This window comes from Leishmania donovani, chromosome 27, assembly GCF_000227135.1.
Source record: "Leishmania donovani BPK282A1 complete genome, chromosome 27".
Classification (NCBI taxonomy): Eukaryota; Euglenozoa; class Kinetoplastea; order Trypanosomatida; family Trypanosomatidae; genus Leishmania; species Leishmania donovani.
The window spans coordinates 883,977-901,359 of record NC_018254.1 but is presented as its reverse complement, the minus strand read 5'-3'; the positions used below and the strand labels follow the sequence as shown (position 1 = coordinate 901,359).

The window sequence follows — 17,383 nt, the reverse complement described above, 5'->3', positions numbered from 1 at the left end:
CGGGCGGGGCGCGGGTGGTGTGCCGACGTTGAGGCGGAGGCCGCGCCCCGGCGACTGTGGCGGCGCATTGCTGGGAGGCGTGTGTGTCCCGCTGCTTCGCGCCACCCGATGGACCTGTGGAAGGCCCGGAGGTGGAGTGGCGTTTAACATGCGTTCTATGGCAGAAATGGGCACAGGTTGAACAACAAAAAAGAAGTGATCAGTTGTTGTGGTCTCTCTTCACTGAAAGTTCTGTCGCTCTGCGCGTGCGTGTCTGAGCTCCCCCTTCTTCCTTTGTTCTTCCTCTGCACCCTTTTGTATTCATCTCTCCTTTTCTTTTCCCTGTACCCCACGACACCTCTCCGCGTTGTCTGCCCTGTCCCTCTCCTTTTTATAGATCTTATTCCTTTTGCTTGTGTGGGTGTTTCCACACGATCAAGCACTCCGCGCCGCATACCCCTGATTCGTTGATAATTCCGTGCACATTAGGCTTGGTGAAGAGAGACTTACACAGACTCTGCTCTCACACGCAGACGCGAGGCAGAGAGAGGGGGAGGGGCACGGTTGTGTTTAGTCGAGAATGGACAGCTTACACGAGGCGCACCTGTCGCGCATTTTAGAGGCACGACGGCGCCGTGGTGTGCTAGGTACGTTCCATGAGCCAGTAGCGGCCCCGCCATCGCGCGAGGACGCCAACGGTGTAATGTCGCCGCCGCTACCCACTCCTTTCAAGCGCCGCGGTTCTTCCACGGGCACGCAGACGGCGGGTAGCCCGAGGATGTCGGCAGCGGCGCAGACGGTGCCAGCGCTAGCAGCACCGACATCGACGCCGCCGTTTGCCCACTCTTCGCCAGGAGCATCAACCGCGCCGTCGGACCGGCGGCAAAGTGTGCCGCGGGGCAGGTCAGCGGCAGCCGACATGCCGCTGCTCACGTCGCCGAATCCAAAGGCAGCGCTAAATGGAGGGTTGCGCTTCCAGTCACCCGGCCGCGTTCCATCACTAGCCTACAGCACCCCGAACTCGGCCTCGCGACGACGCACAGATCCGTGGCGATCGCCAGCTCCCGCATCAGCGGCGTCCGGCTGGTTTTCCAGGTCGAGGGAGCGCGCGCGCCTCACCGAGCCTCTGCCACCACCACTCTACATTCCGCGGTCGCACTCTGTTCCACGCAAGCCTCTGTGGCCTGAGCGGCCACCAATCAAGGCACCGTGGGACTGGCAGACATCTTTTCCACACGCGCATCCGCTCTCGGTGGCGCCGACGGGAATGAATACCTGGCGTGACCGCAGCTGCACAGGCACGCGCACTTCACCCATGGCTTGGAGTCAACGAGACACGAACCATCTCTCACAGGGGGGTGATGGGCTAGCCACGGAGCCACGCATGAAGCGGCCTTCCCGCAAATCTAGAGGCGGCCGCGACGATCACCGCCGCTCTTCTCGTCACCGATCGGGACACCATCGCGGACACGGCGCTCAGCCGTGCGGCCATGATTACGACGACAACGAAGCCGAGATCGTGAGTTTCCCACCCGAGCGACACGGGCACTCTGGCGTTGTAGAACCCTCACCCCGCGATGCCAACCACCAGCGGCGAGCAGATTCACGACGGCGCAAGGGGGCGGGCCGGGACGAGGATGGTGCGATCAACAGAGCGCGACGCTCTGGTCGGCGGGGACGTTGCCACGCACGGCAGCGCGGAGAGACCTACGCACCACCTGTTGTGTACATGGGCTCTGCGACCGGGGCGTCGCCGCCGTCACCCTCCTCGCAGGGAGGCAGCTCACGACAGTCCCGTTCAACGTCCGCGGCGCTACCGCCACAGCGCTCACCGAGACTGTCACGGCCTCCTGCGCGGGTGGAGCGCAAGCCCACCCTTGGTCTTCCGGACGCCCACTCTACGATGGACCTGCGCACGAGTGTCGAGACACTGCGCGCTGGCGATTGGTTCTACAAGTGGACATCCAAGGGCGACTCGGTGCACCGGCGGTGGTTCTGGATTGACACGAAAAGCTACCTTCTCGTGTGGAGCAACTACGAGACCTACAACCCGCACTTCTGCGGCAGTGTACGCCTCGACGACATCTGCCAGGTCACCTCGCGCGACCTGTCCAGTGTGGACGAGGACGGATTCCCTAAGACGTACTACGTCCTGCTGATCGAAACGAGGAAGCGGGTGCTGCAGCTGGCGACCGAGCTGAAAGACAAATGCGACACGTGGTTTGAGGCCTTGAATAATGTGATGGGATTCATCCACCGTAATGACATGGCAAGGGGTGCCCTGATCCCTGACTGAGTGCGTAGGTACGCACAAGCTGTTTTGTTTTTGCTTGCTTTTCGGGGTTGTGGTGAGTATGTGTACGCGTTCTTGTTGACATGCATGTGAGCGTGTCTGTCTCGCTCACTGCGGCTCTGTACCGCTGCCTCTCTCTGTGTGTCTGTGGGTTTTTGACATTGTGTCTGTTTTTGTCCTGTCTCCCTCTCTCCGTACTACTACCGATGGTCACGATATTCTCTCTTAGACTTTCCTCTTTCTTTTTTTTTTCGGCTTTCTCAGTGGCCCCTCGCACTTTGTTAGTGTGGCCCCCCGTCTACTCCGCTTCCTCCTCGCTCTCTCTCTCTCTCGCAGTGGTAGGTCAGCTGGCGCCTTGATAGAAACGGAGCCGTGGCTTGTGTGCGAGTGTGTGACAGGCGCGCGGGCTTCCCTCTCCTCTGTTGCCCTCCCCCCCTCCATTCTTTCTGCACTGTGCTGCAAGTTGCAGGAGGAGGACCTTCGCTTCCATCTATTACGCACTGAACAACAGCAAAAGAAGACAACCACGCACACAGACAGCGAGAATAATCTGCAGGGAGGGGACTAAACACCCATGACGGCTCAGTAGGAGTGGTTTCAGGCGACACACACACACACACACAAACATGCGCCTGATTGCGCCTCTCCCTCCCGATCTGCTTTGCCATTTCTTCAGTGTTATACAAAGAGAAAAGAAGCGGCGATCGAAACCGCCGCTGCTTCTTACTGACACACAGGCATGCAGACTCTCATCATACTCCTTCCCCCCACCTCGCTAGCACACAGACACTAATTTCTGCCCACCGTCTTGCACTCTCTCCTTCGATTGCTGCTGTTGCGCCTGTTCTTCTCCCTGTATGTGGCACCTGCAGAAACGCGTCTTATCTTAATTCAGCGGTCTCATCCATCTGGACGCTGCTCACCATTTCGCACGTTGACAAGAGAAGTTTCAGAGGGAACACACAGCGGGGGTAGCGGGCGAGAGAGTAAGGGCGACGCTGCAGTGGATCGATCGATCGACACATCTCTTTCCTCGTGCCCACTCCTCTCCCTCGTCTTCTTATTCGACACGCTATCCACCCATTTTGCAGCAAGTGGGCACCTCAGACTCTCTCCACACGTGCGCGGCACACACACACACACACACAGAGAGAGACGCCTCTCCTTTCTCTTTTTGTTTCCCGCCTGCTCTCTCGCTTTCCCTTCATCCCCACATCCGTTATCGACTGACGAGCGCGCGCCAGCGACAGAGAGGGGGTGGGGAAAAAAAGGGGCAACAAGTGGGAGGTCCAGCTTAGATACTTTTTTTTTTTTTCGAACACCTTGCGAGCACGTCGACAGCGCATACGCCATAAACGTTCCGTCGCCACCATAAAACAACAACAGGATAGATAGTGCACACCGTGTCCTTCCTCGTTCACACTACCGTGTCTTTCTCTGTCTCCCTCTCTCTGTCCACCGGTGTGTGTGTGTGCGAGAGAGAGAGCGAGAAGCGCAGGCGTGTTTTGCGGACGCTTTGGAGGGAACAACGGCGATACGCGAATGACATACCACAGACAGACGCACTCATTCGCTTACACAAACACAGTGATCGTTAGAAGATCACTGCTGGGAGGACCCGAGCGATGTTTGCGGCGTGTGATCCGAACCGCGTGCCTGTCGCGCCGTCGGTCAAGATCCCAACACTCAGCTCCCCTAACGGCGGCGATGCGGCGGTGAAAGTGACTGACTACTCGCCCTCCACAAGCATGAAGCGTCGTCACGCTGCTACTCGACCGCCCGGGACGTTCGCCGCCGCTGAGGGTGCATCACCGTTGCCAGCCACAGAGCTTTGTGTGCATGAATGCAGCACCGAGACTGCTGCACTGGTGGAGTCGCCGCCATGGCACGAGTGGGGGGAGAGCAGCGGTTGCGGCGATGACGGCAAGTTGCACAATGAGCTTTTTCAGCTAGAGGAGACGGCACCGAAGAGGGGTGGGGCTCTGCAAACCACGCCTGCCGATGCGCTTTCCAAGTCGTCGTCTGTGATTGGATCGGGTGCGCTCCAAACCAACCTGCCCATTGGTGAGCTGCTTCTGCAGAAAGAGGAGTTCTTGGAGCGGCTCGTGCAACGCGTGCGCGCGAGTTGCGCGGGTGTGCCGCCGGAGCACAGCGCCAGCACTTGCAACGCGGAACAAGATGCGGAGCCTGGTGCGGTGCGTCATCGGGAAACTTCTCCGCCGCCTCGGCGGCTCTCGCTTCCCGGCGTCGAACTTGCTGACGGCACAGGGGTACGCTCAAGCGATGCAGGCCATCGATCGTTGGGGCGATCGCGGTCGCGTAGTCTGTCGCTTATGTCGGCCTCCTCCACGGTGAAAGGATCGACCCTGGCAACTGCGGCGGAGCCGGTGCAAGCCCAAGCTGACGCTCTTGCTGGCCGAAGAGTTCGAGCAGCTGCATCTGCAACGCATCAGCGGTCCCGTGCCACTTCGCCCGATCCTCGACCGCCATCTACCGACTTGTACGCGACGGGAGGAGCACTGCGGAGCAGCCTGCAGTACGGCCGCTGTTCTGGCGTATCGCGGGGTCGGCGGTCTCTGAGCGCGGAGCGGCCTGAACACAGCGATACGTGCGCGCCATTGGATACTGAAATGCAAGAAACCGAAGAGGTGGTGAACAGCTTCTGGGGTCGTGCGGCCGCGGCGTCGACTGGGACACCCGGCGCAGCAGCATGCAGGAGCCTCAGCGGTATCCGCTCGGAGTCTGTGCACAACCAGCTCTCACACCCACAATGGAATCCACATCCAGTACAGGCGGCTCGTCCGGCCTGGAATCAGCGACAGCCGCAGAGAAAGCAGCGACCTGTGGTGAGCGTGCCAGGATCGAAGCCGCCGTCGTCGGCTCGCCGTTGCGCGTCGCGCAGCCCCGAGACGTCCACCAGTGCGCAGGGGCTGCGCGGCGCCAGGTCGGAAGAAAGGGACTCTACAGGGGCTTCTCACCGCAGAGCCGGGCGTGCTCTGAGGCGCACCGACTCTTTGTCACTGCAGCTGAAGCAGGAGCAGACGACAGCGCCGCGTCGCGCTGCCGGGCAATCGCCAGGGGGAACTGCCGCCTCCCCCTTGTCTCCGCCATCTGCGCGCGCGCTCTTTCAGATCCACGACGCACACAGCATAGCGAAGACCACGTCACCGCTGGGAAAGGAGCAGGAGACGGCTCTGCAGAGCCAGTGCGACGCGGCGCTGGCACGGGCGACTCAGGCAGAGCGGCAGTGCAACATTCTCTCCCACGCCCTGGAGCAGCTGCTCGTCGACCACGCGGCCGAGAAAGCGGCGTGGGAGGTGCGGCACGCAGCGCTCGAGCAGCGGCTGGTCTCAATCACGGAGTGGATTAGCGGTATTGATGCCGAGGCGAACTTGGACGCAGCGCCCCAGGAAGCGTCAATCACACGAACGCCAGAGACGGCGACCTCGGACACAACCACACCGCAGATGTTTACCAAACGAAACGAGGTGGGTGACGCGGCTCTCCTCGCTGCCACGAAGAACACTGCTTGGGAGGAAGATGTAGACATTGTTGATCTTACCAACAACAGCAGTCCCCTTCCGGGTGCCCCTGGCGCAACTCCCACGCCGGCCCGTCACGACAGCGCCAACGCTGACTGCGGGAATGCTTCCACATGTCAGGTGCACCTGCCGCCATCGCCACCACTAATCCTGCACATGCACGCCGCCGCCACCCAGTAGCGATATGATTGACGGAGCGGCCGCACTGCACGTTTCCCTATTCCCTACTTTGCATGACACTGTGTATAGCATGTCAAGGGGAGGGGAAGGGGGATGCGCGTCTGTATGGCTCTCTCTGTGTGCGTATGCGCTGGAGCAACCTTTACACAAGGTGAAGTCGTTATTTGTCTAAGTGGTTTTGACGACCGAAGGCGGCTCACAACACGGGCCCCGACGCCACTACCTACACAACAGCTTCACCTTGCTTAGAGATTGCTCCAGCGCATCATATTACAAGCACAGTCACACGGGCATGCATGGAAGCGTGCTTTTCTTTTTTCTCTTTTTGGTCTCTTGGCTGCCTACACCGATAGCGCGCCCATCCGTGTACATGGCAGATTACTTGTCGGCCGTCACCATGACATCCTCCGCGCACTCTGTGAATCTCCGCCTCATAGCTCGGCCAGTATCTTTCCCTCCTTCTTTTCGTTCTGGTTGTTTGCGCGGTTCTCACACTCCTACCGTTTTCTTTCTAGAATAGACACGCACGCGCGCAGGAGCAGACGGTTTGATGACGCCGGCTATATATACATATACATATTTCCTTTGTCAAACTTTTAGATTGCCGCACGAGTGCGCGCGCTCTCTCAGATGGTTCTCTCCCTCCCTTGTTGCCTATTCTCTTGTGGCTCTGTCCTTCTATTCTGTCTCCCCTCTGCTTGTGAGGTGCTTGCGTGACTGCGAGTGCCGTGAGTTGAGCAACGCACACACGATGAGATGGAGACCTGACTAAGCGGGGGTGCGCATGACGCACGGCCAGAGACTCTTTCTCTTCCACATAAAAAAAGGTGAAAATGAGGAAGGCGAGAGGCGGGGGGGGGCGAGAGAGAGTGGCGCAGTAGCGGTGGTGAGGAGCAGGAGAACAGTGACGAGGCAAGCTTCGTGCGTGCATCACGCACGAATCGAAAGTGGTCTGTCCACTTCTCCTGCATCCTGTGCTGGAGAAGGAGGCACTGCTTTCCTGTTTTTCACTTCCACGGGCGTTTTTGTTATGTCTGCGCTTATTGTATGCCTTTGCCCCGGCCATGGACCTCCTTTTGGACTCGTCCTTTTCTCGGTTTTACTCCGCATCTCTCATATTTGGAACACCAAACAACATACGAGCCGCTGTCGGTGCGAGCAGGGAAAATAGGGGGAAGAGGGGGGGAGGTGCACCTCAGTCTCCCAAGCGGCACCCCCCCCTTCCCCTCCCCCTTCTGAAAAAAAGAGTCTCAAACGCTTGCGGGTGAATGTGTAGGCGTCTACTCTTTGACAAGCACGGATGATCCGCCTCCGCTCATACACACTCTGTGCGGCGCACTCGTTGCGCGGTGCTGCTGTCTCGCTTTCCCTTTTCGCCCCTCCTCCGCTTTTTCCTCTTGTCCTCTTTTCTTCCCGTAGTCGCCCCAAAGCGCACAGAGACCCTCACAGAGAAGAGCGGGGTGGAAAATAGCAGCTGGGAGCAAACCTTGTCCCCTCCTCCCCTCCCACGTCGCGCGCACCGCCACTCGGTTTCTCTCGGACACGCACGCAACAGCATACAGAGCTAGACACCCTCATACCCTCACGCACGCACTGCTACACGCGGAAACTCCGCTGTTGGCTGCGCGGCTTTAAGTATATGGCAGAAAATAGAGAACAACACCCCCTCTCTCCTTCTCACTCAGAAGAGAGGAGCTGAAGAACAGACAGAGTACGAGGGGGCCACGCAATGCTGTGCTCCTCACTACCTCCTCCCATTCGCTTTCCTCCCCTGAAAGTGCCATGCAGGCTTCCACATCTCCCTGCTACGCTCATCTCCGCGGCACTACCGAATTCTAGTTACATACACGTATCTCTTCGCTTTCCAACTCTTCATCCAGTAACGACGAGAGGTCGTCGAACACGCCCAAACAGGCGATCACTGGAGGCGCGAGAAGTCAACTCCAGACGATGTCGCTGTCGGCCACCCGTCTCGTCGACGTGGATGAGGCGGTCCGCATTCTTCACGCGGCGTGTCAGCGTCGAGCGAGCGCAGACGCCTTGGCACCACTCGTGCAGTCGGCTCAGCACTTGGCCTCGAACTGCACGCCAGCGTTGTTTTCCAGCGTTCTGGAGGCCTGCGATGCCACGACGGCGGTGGAGGCCGCGCCGAAGAAGCTGACGATGCTCAACGCAGCGTGGAAACTGCTTCTCACGATTGCTACGCAGGAGGGGGTGGGGCCGGCTTACTACAGCGCCGCCGTCGTGCACATGGTCGAGCAGCTTCGCTGGGGCGTGCTGACGCATGACTGGAGCGACACCAAGCGCGTTCGTCTGGCCGCGTTTTTCGCGTCGCACGTTGTATCCACGGTTCGAGCCCATCCCCAGCTGCTACTCCTCCGCACGCCGGACGCGACAGCCGTGATTGGCCAGCTTGTACGGCTGTACTTCGCTGTGTGTGTGACGGTGGCGACGAGTAAACGGGACACAGAGGCGGTTTCGCTGCTTTACGACAACATTGTGGTACGCCTCCACGCCGTCTTCGACTGTCTTGGTAACGCCGCTGCCGCTTCTACCGCAAGTGTATACAGCAGCGAACCAGAAGCAGAGGCAACATGCAGCGCTGAGGAGGCGAACAGGGACGGCGCTGCATCGTCGTCGGCGCGTGGCGAGGCCGCTTCGGGACCTTCAGCTGCCCTACCACCACAGCAACGCTGCGAGAGTCCATCCAGCGTGGTGGAGGAGCTGCTGACTCACTGCGTATCGACGGCAGTCGCACGGGAGGTGGAGGAGGCGGCGGACGGCGGGATGACGGTGCGCATGGCACTTGCCACTGCCGCACTTAGCCTATATCTGCATGTCGTGCGAGGCGCGCTGGAGGCGACCTCACCGTCTGCCGCCGGCACCGGCGCGGGCTCGGCGACGCAGGAGGGTGATCCCCGCCAGCGAGACGCAGAGGAGGATGAAGCGGCGGCCGCCGAGGCGACGCCCGCGCAGGCGTCAAGCTGGCCACGGCTGACCCCACTCGCAACGCAAGAGCTGGTTATGAAGAGTTTGATGTGGTGGACGCACTGCACAGCCGAGGAGGGGAAGGCGCACACCTCCGCGACTCGAGCTTCTCTGCTACAGGTGGAGGTACTCACGTGGGCAGCTGCGCTGCCGCCGGATATTTTCTGCTCCGAAGCCTCAGATGCGTCATCAGCAGTGCCTCCGATGTCGCTGCGAGCGCTGTGGACGGACACACTTGCCACCGTGTGGCAACAGTGGCTTTTTAGCGTGTGCGACGCGTCCCAGCAGAGCAATGAGCCCAGTTGCGCAGGTGCTGCAGGGTCCCTGCGCGCAAGTGAATCTCACGGAGCGGAAGCCATGGCGCCAGCAGCGGAGCTGGACACATCAGGGCCCCGAGACGGAAAAACTGAGCCGCCTGTAGTTGTCGCCAAGAGTACGCGCTTTGCCTCTCTCCTTCTGTCGTCTGTCGCCGGCACGCTTCACTCCTCTTCGGCTGCCTTGATGGTGCTCGAGGCGTGGGCGGAGCTCTTCCGTAGAGCGGAAGAGGCAGTGACCGACGTAGCATCCGCTGTACCGTCTCCGGGTATACTCTCCACCGCTGACGATGCAGTGACAATCGTACATCTGCTGCTGCGGGTATTGGCTGATCTTCGCTGTGGGGCATCTTCACTCGTTGAGGGCTTCTTGCGGCTGCAGCGACACCATTTCCAGGATGGCAGGTGCAAGGCTGGCTCAGAGCAACCGGCGGACTTTGGCAGCGCACATGCGATGGTTGCAATACCGCTTCAATGGATCTGCGCAGCGGTAGCGCTACTGGCCTACGGAGAAGAGGTGCTAGGGCTGCATTCCCCATGCGCCGTAGCGACAGCTGGAGTAGAGTGCGTAGGTGAGGTTGACGGTGCCGCGGCTGCCAGGGTGATTACGCACTTAACGGCGGTGATGCGGGCACACATTACCCCCCAACTTTGCGCGAGCAAGGCGAGCGAGATGGCAACCATAACCGAGGCGCCAGCGGTGACCGACGCCACGGCGCAGATGCGTGAACTGCTCATGTCTGTGCGGCAGCACGCGTCTGCCGGTGGGACAGGGCAGACCTCGGCGTCCGTAAAGCTCGCCCGACGTGCCCAGCCTGCCTTGTTGCTCTTGGGTGTACCTCGTGCATGGCGCGCTCTTGCCGTTGCTGTGGCGCGGCACCGACCTAATGCTCCAGCCGATGCGGACGGGGCGGACGCCGCGGAGCGTTGCGCGATGGAGCTGAAGACAGTATTGCTGTCTCTTGCGCCGCTACTCGCCTCTCTGACGCACATCCTGCAGTCGCTAGAATGTGAGCCGGGTCTCTCGGAGGCGAGCGAGGGGTCGGAGATGCCATCTGGTCTACCTTACGCTAGCGTGGCACGCTGGGTGGCCGCGCGGCTGCTGGACGAGGTCGCTGTGGTGCCGCTGACGGACAGCCCCGAGGACGCAGTGTTGGTTGCGTGCGTGCGTCGGTGGACGGACATTGCCTTTGCAAGCGGAACTTGTTCTGCAAGCGATGGCTCCGCGGCTGTGCACACTGACGACCCTGTCGCCCTTGCAGACGCTGCTGCTGCGCTGCTGCACGTCTTGGAGTGCACGACGCTGCCGCTGGAGAAGCTGCACCTATCCGAGCATGCCACCCACTCACTCATGGAGCTCCTACAGGGTGGCGATGGAAGTATCTCCGGAGAGGTCAACAAGGTGGGAGGCGATGACGACGCTGATGGCCGCTGTCCCTCTTGGCCTGCACTGTGGCACCGCGAGGCAGTGCAGTGGTGCGAGATGGAGAAATGGCTTCTGGCCCGCCGTCGCGCTATGGAGGAGAGCGAGGAGGCAGAGGAGTTGGCGTCGGCGCCAACGCTGGCGGAGGAGCTTTACGCGGCGCCTTTGCACATGGACGCGACGGCGCCGCCCTCGTCTAACGAGGACCTGCGCCGAGGTCTGCTGTATTGCGAGGCCGTGCTGCGACACCTTCAAGCGCGCAATCTGGTCTTCCTCGACGATACAGAGAACCAGAGCAAGCGCCGCAAGACCGAAAACGGCGATGACCCGCAGGCCGCTGTCGCGGCTGTGGTGCAAAGCGTAGAGCGCATTCAGGAGCTGAGCCGCGCCGTCTTGCTGCGTGCTGGAAATGCAAGCCGCACAGCTACTAGCGGCTCTACTGCTGCGATTGATAGAGCCCCCCTTCCACCACCGCCTCCTGCCGGGTCTCTCAAGGCGTCGGCGCCACCGGGCAGCGAGGAAGAGACCTGCCGCGACGTTCCCGCCATCACGCTGACAGACACGGAGTCGGTCGGGTGCCGTCGCGTGCCGTTGTCTGCGCAGGTGATCGACGTGGGGTAACGCTACGCGATGCAGCGGGGAGGGCGAAAGTGCAGGATGGCGTGGGGGGAAAAAGCGAAGTGGAGTGAGTGATGAAGGCAAGCGCCGAATGTGCGCGCACTGGCCTCACTCTGGACTTCTCTAGGTTTCCCTCACGCCCAGACAGATGCACGCGGGGGCAGTAGCACGGTGCTGGATGAGGGTGCTGCCCCTTGCTGCACCCCTCCCTCCCTTCCCTCTTTTTTAAGTTTCTCGAAGGACACACGGCGTGCTTAATAGACTCTTGGCTTCTCAGAAGATGCGGACAACCCCCAAAGAACAAAACGAAAAACGAAAAATGCACACCACAGTATCGCGAGCACAAGTGGACGTATATGATATGTCAGCGTGCTGCCTTCATCATCATCTTTTTCTTTTGTTCGCTCCTTGAGGTGAGTCTCTGACAACCCGTCGTAAGAAGAGACTTGCACCATTCGAAAGGATGAATGTACGCACGCGCACACGCACGTACACGCCACATCTCCAGATCCCAGGCGGACGGTGCTTGCCCCTTCATCGGCGAGCAGGCATGCCTCCACGACTCACTCCTTTTGTGTTTACTTCTTCGGCTCTTCTTTTCCTGCCTGCTCCATCGACAGTAGATATGCAGTCCAACTTTAAACGCCAGCGCAGCGGCAGCGGTAGCTTCGACGGCCGCGGCCGTCGCGGCCGTGGTGGCGGCGATCGCTGCGACAGCTTTCGTGATCGTGACCACAGCGCAGCTGGCATGTCTAGCAGCTCCAAGTGGTCCGGTGGGTATCGACCGCAAGTCGCGGACGAGTCCATTCCGCGGCCGCACCTGCCCGGCGAGCGCACGCGTGGCGGTCGTGGCGGCCGTGGGGGCACTGGCAGCGTTGGGACCCGTCCCTTCTCCTCGTCTCTCACCAAGTCTCGCTTCTCGTCGTCGTCACAATGCCCCGGCACTGCTGCTGCTGCTTCCTCGTCTCGAGGTGCCCGCCCCACGGGCAACGATCCTCGCAACACCAGCGGTAGCCGCAGCAGTGCCGCAAAGCCGCGTGATATTGTCGTCATCCTAGAGAAGGCCGGCATTCTGCTGGGCAACATGGGTCTTGTAGACGCCTACGACAGGGCGGCGACGACCGAGATCGCCAACGAGTCCCTGAAAGACGTGCGACCCGACATTGTTCATCAGTGTCTCCTCGCCCTCTTCGACTCTGACCTCGCCTACCAGCACCGACTGCGCGTGTACATTAGTCTCTTCGTGCGGCAAGGTAAGGTGATCGAGGTGTCGCCGGCGTTGCGGCCGCCGCGCACGTACGCGCGTTTCCGCGGTCTCATGTCTGCCCTGCTCCGTGATGGACGTATCTGCTCGACGGATGGGCAGGTGCTGATGCGGCTGATGCCGGGCTCCGTGGCACCCATCATTCCCCATGGCGCAGAGGTGGTGGGACTCACGAACAGCCTCTCTTCTCCCATCGTTACGGCGACGCAGCTGGCACAACAGGCTGTCGCGGCCCCGGTGGACGACTCTCTGCAGGGCGGAATCAAGCACGTGACAGCCTTCTACTGCATCTCGTGCACGGACGACTGCAACCTGGACGGCATCGACTACATCACCAAATCGGTGTGCCTCTCCGCATATCCGATGACAGCGCACGTGCAATGCGCACGGGTGTGCGAGGGACACACACGCGTGGAGCCGGCTAGCAGCGTCAGCGGTAGTGCCGCGGGTATGGGGGCAGGCGGTGGGCAAGCGAAGACAGACCGCTGCAGCACACCGGAGCCGCCAAAAAGGCGCGGCGAAGTGTTTCCTGTCGACCAGGCTGAGGACAACGAGCTGTGAGGCGGCCACTGCAGTTGGCGAGATGGCCGAGGGCTTGCGCGCCGCTTCCTTTGCTTTTGTCGTCTCCCCTATACGCCGTTTTCGTCAAAGCCTGTGTGGCTACACAGCCGGGCGCTGAGACAGTAGTTTCCCACGATGTTGGGGGACGCTGGTGAGACCGGGAGGGGAAGGAGGAGGGAGGAGGGGCAAGGGGCGCCGCTGGCGGCTGTGCAGTTTTCAACATAAACGGAATAAAGCCTCCTGTTGCCTGGTGTAAGCGTGTTTGTGTGCGTGCGAGACTCGCGTGGGGTGCGGGCGTGCACACACGGTCAGGAAACGGAAAAGCCTCCTTCCATCATAAACGCAAACAACGATACAGAGAGAGGCCCACCAATAGAGGAGGGGAGACGTGAGCCCAACTCGGAAGTGGGGCAGCTCTCAGTTCTGCTTTGCAGTGCTGAGCTTCCCCACGATGCCACGCACATACGCGTTGCCGGACCTGTGCAGATGTGCTCGAAGAAGAGAAAGAAAGAGGAGAGTGGGGATGGGGCGCAGCAGGAGAGAAGCAAAGGACAGGGGGAGGTGAATGGTGCCAAAAGCCCTTAAATTCGTGTATGCCGTGTGCGCCTCGCTCCCTCCCTTCTCTTTTTGCGCTCTCGCGATCTTCGCCGCGTCGGTGCTTCTACCACTCTTTTCACAGATTCGCTCGCAACTCGTACGGTACGTGTGTGCTTCTTCCCCCCCATATAATTCCTCTTGTGTGTTGCATGTATGTTTCATCCCCTTCGCACTCCTTTTCACCGTCCCAATGTGATGCACACACACACATACATGCACACACGCCTGCATGTCACAGAGTGCAGATACGACTGACCGAGCTGACCGAGCTGTGGTGGTGATCCGCCCTTCGCATCTCTCCCTTCTGTTTCTCCTCCCGCAGATCTTAGCAAACCGCCACCCCTCTCTCAAGGCGGTCTCACTGCACCGCAGCACGCTCGATGACGTCACTGGTTCCGTTCGACTTCCGCTGTGTTAGGCACCTCACCGGTGTCTCGCTCCGCTGTGCTCCGCTACATGTGTGCTTGGCGGCACAGCGGCCGCGGCGCGCCGCACCCACCGCGGTGCCAGCTCAGCCAACGAGTGCACCTGATGACGGCGGCTACGACTCCTCGCTACACTCGACTGCGTCTTTGGCAAAGGGGGGCGAGGGAGGTATCTGCCAGAGCTCGAGTATGCAGTCTAACGGGGAAGCGGCTACTGTGGGAACATTGCGTCGCCCATCACCGTCGACGCCACCGCACGCTACGACTGCTGATCGCTCCGGACGTTTGGCTTTGCCGCTCCCATCTCATCCAGACCAGAACATAAACTCACTCAGCGACGAAGCAGTGCGCGCCACCCCTGTAGCCATCGCTCACATCAGCTCATCAGGACACACTGTCAACTTCCACAACCCCTCTTTGTGCATCGAAGTCTACTACACAATCGACGCCCTTCCTCCGTTCTCGTCCTCTGCCGCTGGAGCTGGTCAGGCGAGCAGTGCCGCGTCTGCGGGATCGACGCACGACACAGGGGCTACAAGGGAGTACGGCAGCCGCGGCGATGGTGATGACGAGTGGGCCATGGAGGGGCGGTGGCCGCCCACGCTCTTTACCTCACCGGCTCACGTGTATACGAGTGAGGTGGCGCGTGGCAGTTCACACCCCTGCTGGTCCGCCATACCGCCTGGGCAACTGAACGCGTACGGCGCGGCCACACAGGTTGAGCTTGCCTTCTACTACACAGCTGCATGCCTTTCAAACGCGGTGTCATTGATGGCGTCTGCATCGGATACCACGCCGCCCACAACTATTCCTCTCGATCACATTGTGCCCGCCGACGTGTGCGTGCATCGCTGCCAAGTGGACATGCGCGACGTGGTATACGCCGGGTCGACCATGGAGGAGGCAGACGCTACACTGAGCCGAGTGTTTCACCTCGAGCAGCAGCAGCATCAGCAGCCACAAACTCGATGCTGCACCAGACCCATCATCTTTTTACGATACACGGACGGCGTCTTTGTCCCGCGCGTGTGCCTGTCAGACATCTCAGCTGCGGCGACGGGGCTGCTGGAGGAGATGCGGGCGGCTCGAACTCGCACCTTTGCCCCACCGCCGACGGGGGCCGAGCTGCAACCCACGTCTTCCTTTCCTGACACGCTTCACACGATCGCTGGCCAATCATCGATCGTGGCGACTGCCGCAGCGGAGGCGGCAGCGGCCTGTGAAGAGCTGCCGTGGAGTCGGGCACCGTCTTCAGTTGGCTGGCGATACCCGCCCACTGCCGTCCCTCGTGCCGGTCCGCTGCGTATGACCATAGGGGACGTGAAGGCGGCAACGCTCGCGACAGTTGCGTGGCAGCAACTGGCAGACCTGACAGAGGAGCGGCAGGCACAACTGGCAGCGGACTTGAATCGTGAAGCCGCCGCCGATCCACTGGAGCGTGCGGGGGAGGCACGGTGTGCCGCACTTCGCGTGCAGCTGTCAGCTGCACGAGAGCAGCTGACCCTCTCCACTCTGGAGCTGGAGGCGCTGCGAGAGCAGGTGGAGCAGCGGCAACGGCGGTTGCAGAGACAAGAGGAGGCACAGGCCAAGCTGCAGAGCTATCAGGTTTACACGGTATCACCCGAGGCGGGAGAGCAATCAAGGGTGACGGTTCGCGAAGAGGAGGCACAGCGCGCGCGGCTCCGCGCTCAGCTCGCCAGAATCCGGCAGCGGCGCGCGCGGGAGCTGTGCCTCGTATACACGGTGGAGCTTTCGTCCCAGTACGCGAATGAGGCCTGCACACGCGCGGCGGACGCGAAGGACCACATCAACAAGTGCGCGCTCCCGATCATGTTTGCTGGACGCGCCGAAGCTGACACTGCCTCGCATTTGGTGGCAAGCACGGCAGAGGATATGCAGGAGGAGGCCATCGCTCTCGGCCATGCCGGTCACCTGCTTGTTGTGCTTTCTATATTGTACAGCTGCGCACTGCCCTATCCGATTGTTCTAGCAAGCGGACAGAGCCAAGTGCTTCAGTCGCCGAACATCAGCGCCGAGCAGGTGTTGGCGGCCCCTTACACGCTCACTGATGCGCGCAAGTACCCGCTAAGTTGCCACAAGGTAGCCGAGCGACCTCTCATGATGGCTGGTGTGCATCTATTGCTGCGCGATGGGATTGTCCTGGCAAAGGCGATGGGCAAGCCAGAGCGCCGCGTGCTCGCCTGCTCTGATCGGCTCGGCGCGCTGCTCGATCTGCTGCTACACGACGTCGAGTGAGGTTCATCAAGGAGAGATGTATGCTCGTGTGTGTGTGTGTTTGTGTGCTGGCAAGATTCACATGACGTACCCAGATGGCAGCGACACCGTGAGGGGGGAGGGAAGGGGTATGCACAGACCGTTTTGACACCCCCTCTGCCCCACAGCGTCTGTTCTTCCCCTCGTCCTCCCGCAAGTGCTTTACAGCAGACACGCGCGTGCACTCCCCACGAAGGCACGCACACACCAATGCGTGCTCGTTTCTCAATGCGGTGGGTAGGCGTGTGAGTGAGCAGCGCGCCACGTCACCCCCGGCCCGACTATCCCCCGCTCACCGCCCATGCGCGTCTGCTCTTCGCGTGTCTCTGCTCGCTCTTTTTTTCGCCCTCAAAGGAGGAGGGAACGAGGGACAGGGGTGCAACTGCAGCAGCAACGAACGAACAAGCGCAACACCCGCTCTATCCCTCCCCCGACACACACACACACACACACACACACACACACAGGTGAGGCGGGCCGTGCATGTGCACCAACGTACATACTAGCAGGAGACAGGGGAGGGTGGGAGGAGGTTAGTTGCGGAACAACCACCCCTTTCCTTCTCTCGCTGTCCTTGGTCACCCCCAACCCCCACCGCGCACATTTTGTATGCCGTGTGGCCTCTCAGACCGCAGGTGGCGCCCTATCTTCCCCTCGTTTTTCACAGGTGTCGCTCGCTTGCTTCCCTCTTCTACCTCTGCATTGCACTTGCACATACTTGCACGCATACATGCATATGAGTGTATGCAGTGTGGGTCGTGATTCCTTTTCTCTCCCATCCGCTCACAGTGACGGCACCACGCATCGACACTGCGACAGTGTGTGCTTGTGTCGGGGTCAGCTGAACACACGCTGAGCGGGGGCCGATACAGCGATACGACGGAGGAGGCGCGTGACCTCGGCGTCCCTCCCTTTCCCCTCTCGC

The 17,383-nt window shown here is 60.7% G+C and overlaps 5 protein-coding genes across 5 annotated transcripts; all 5 read left to right on the top strand.

The window, feature by feature from the left end:
* Window positions 1-1,882: 1,882 nt before the first annotated feature.
* On the top strand, window positions 1,883-2,275 carry LDBPK_272200 (hypothetical protein, conserved; the record flags this gene model as incomplete). The annotated part of the gene is made up of 1 exon (XM_003862023.1): window positions 1,883-2,275. The coding sequence occupies one exon, from the start codon at window positions 1,883-1,885 to the stop codon at window positions 2,273-2,275; it is 393 nt and encodes a 130-aa protein (XP_003862071.1).
* A 1,745-nt stretch (window positions 2,276-4,020) lies between these two features.
* Window positions 4,021-5,994, top strand: LDBPK_272190 (hypothetical protein, conserved; the record flags this gene model as incomplete). The annotated part of the gene is made up of 1 exon (XM_003862022.1): window positions 4,021-5,994. The coding sequence occupies one exon, from the start codon at window positions 4,021-4,023 to the stop codon at window positions 5,992-5,994; it is 1,974 nt and encodes a 657-aa protein (XP_003862070.1).
* A 1,950-nt stretch (window positions 5,995-7,944) lies between these two features.
* Window positions 7,945-11,340, top strand: LDBPK_272180 (hypothetical protein, conserved; the record flags this gene model as incomplete). Its single annotated transcript, XM_003862021.1, has 1 exon — window positions 7,945-11,340. One exon carries the CDS (start codon window positions 7,945-7,947, stop codon window positions 11,338-11,340), a length of 3,396 nt encoding a protein of 1,131 aa, XP_003862069.1.
* A 1,081-nt stretch (window positions 11,341-12,421) lies between these two features.
* LDBPK_272170 (hypothetical protein, conserved) lies at window positions 12,422-13,162 on the top strand (the record flags this gene model as incomplete). The annotated part of the gene is made up of 1 exon (XM_003862020.1): window positions 12,422-13,162. One exon carries the CDS (start codon window positions 12,422-12,424, stop codon window positions 13,160-13,162), a length of 741 nt encoding a protein of 246 aa, XP_003862068.1.
* Window positions 13,163-14,763: 1,601 nt separating this feature from the next.
* LDBPK_272160 (hypothetical protein, conserved) lies at window positions 14,764-16,440 on the top strand (the record flags this gene model as incomplete). The annotated part of the gene is made up of 1 exon (XM_003862019.1): window positions 14,764-16,440. The coding sequence occupies one exon, from the start codon at window positions 14,764-14,766 to the stop codon at window positions 16,438-16,440; it is 1,677 nt and encodes a 558-aa protein (XP_003862067.1).
* Window positions 16,441-17,383: the final 943 nt, after the last annotated feature.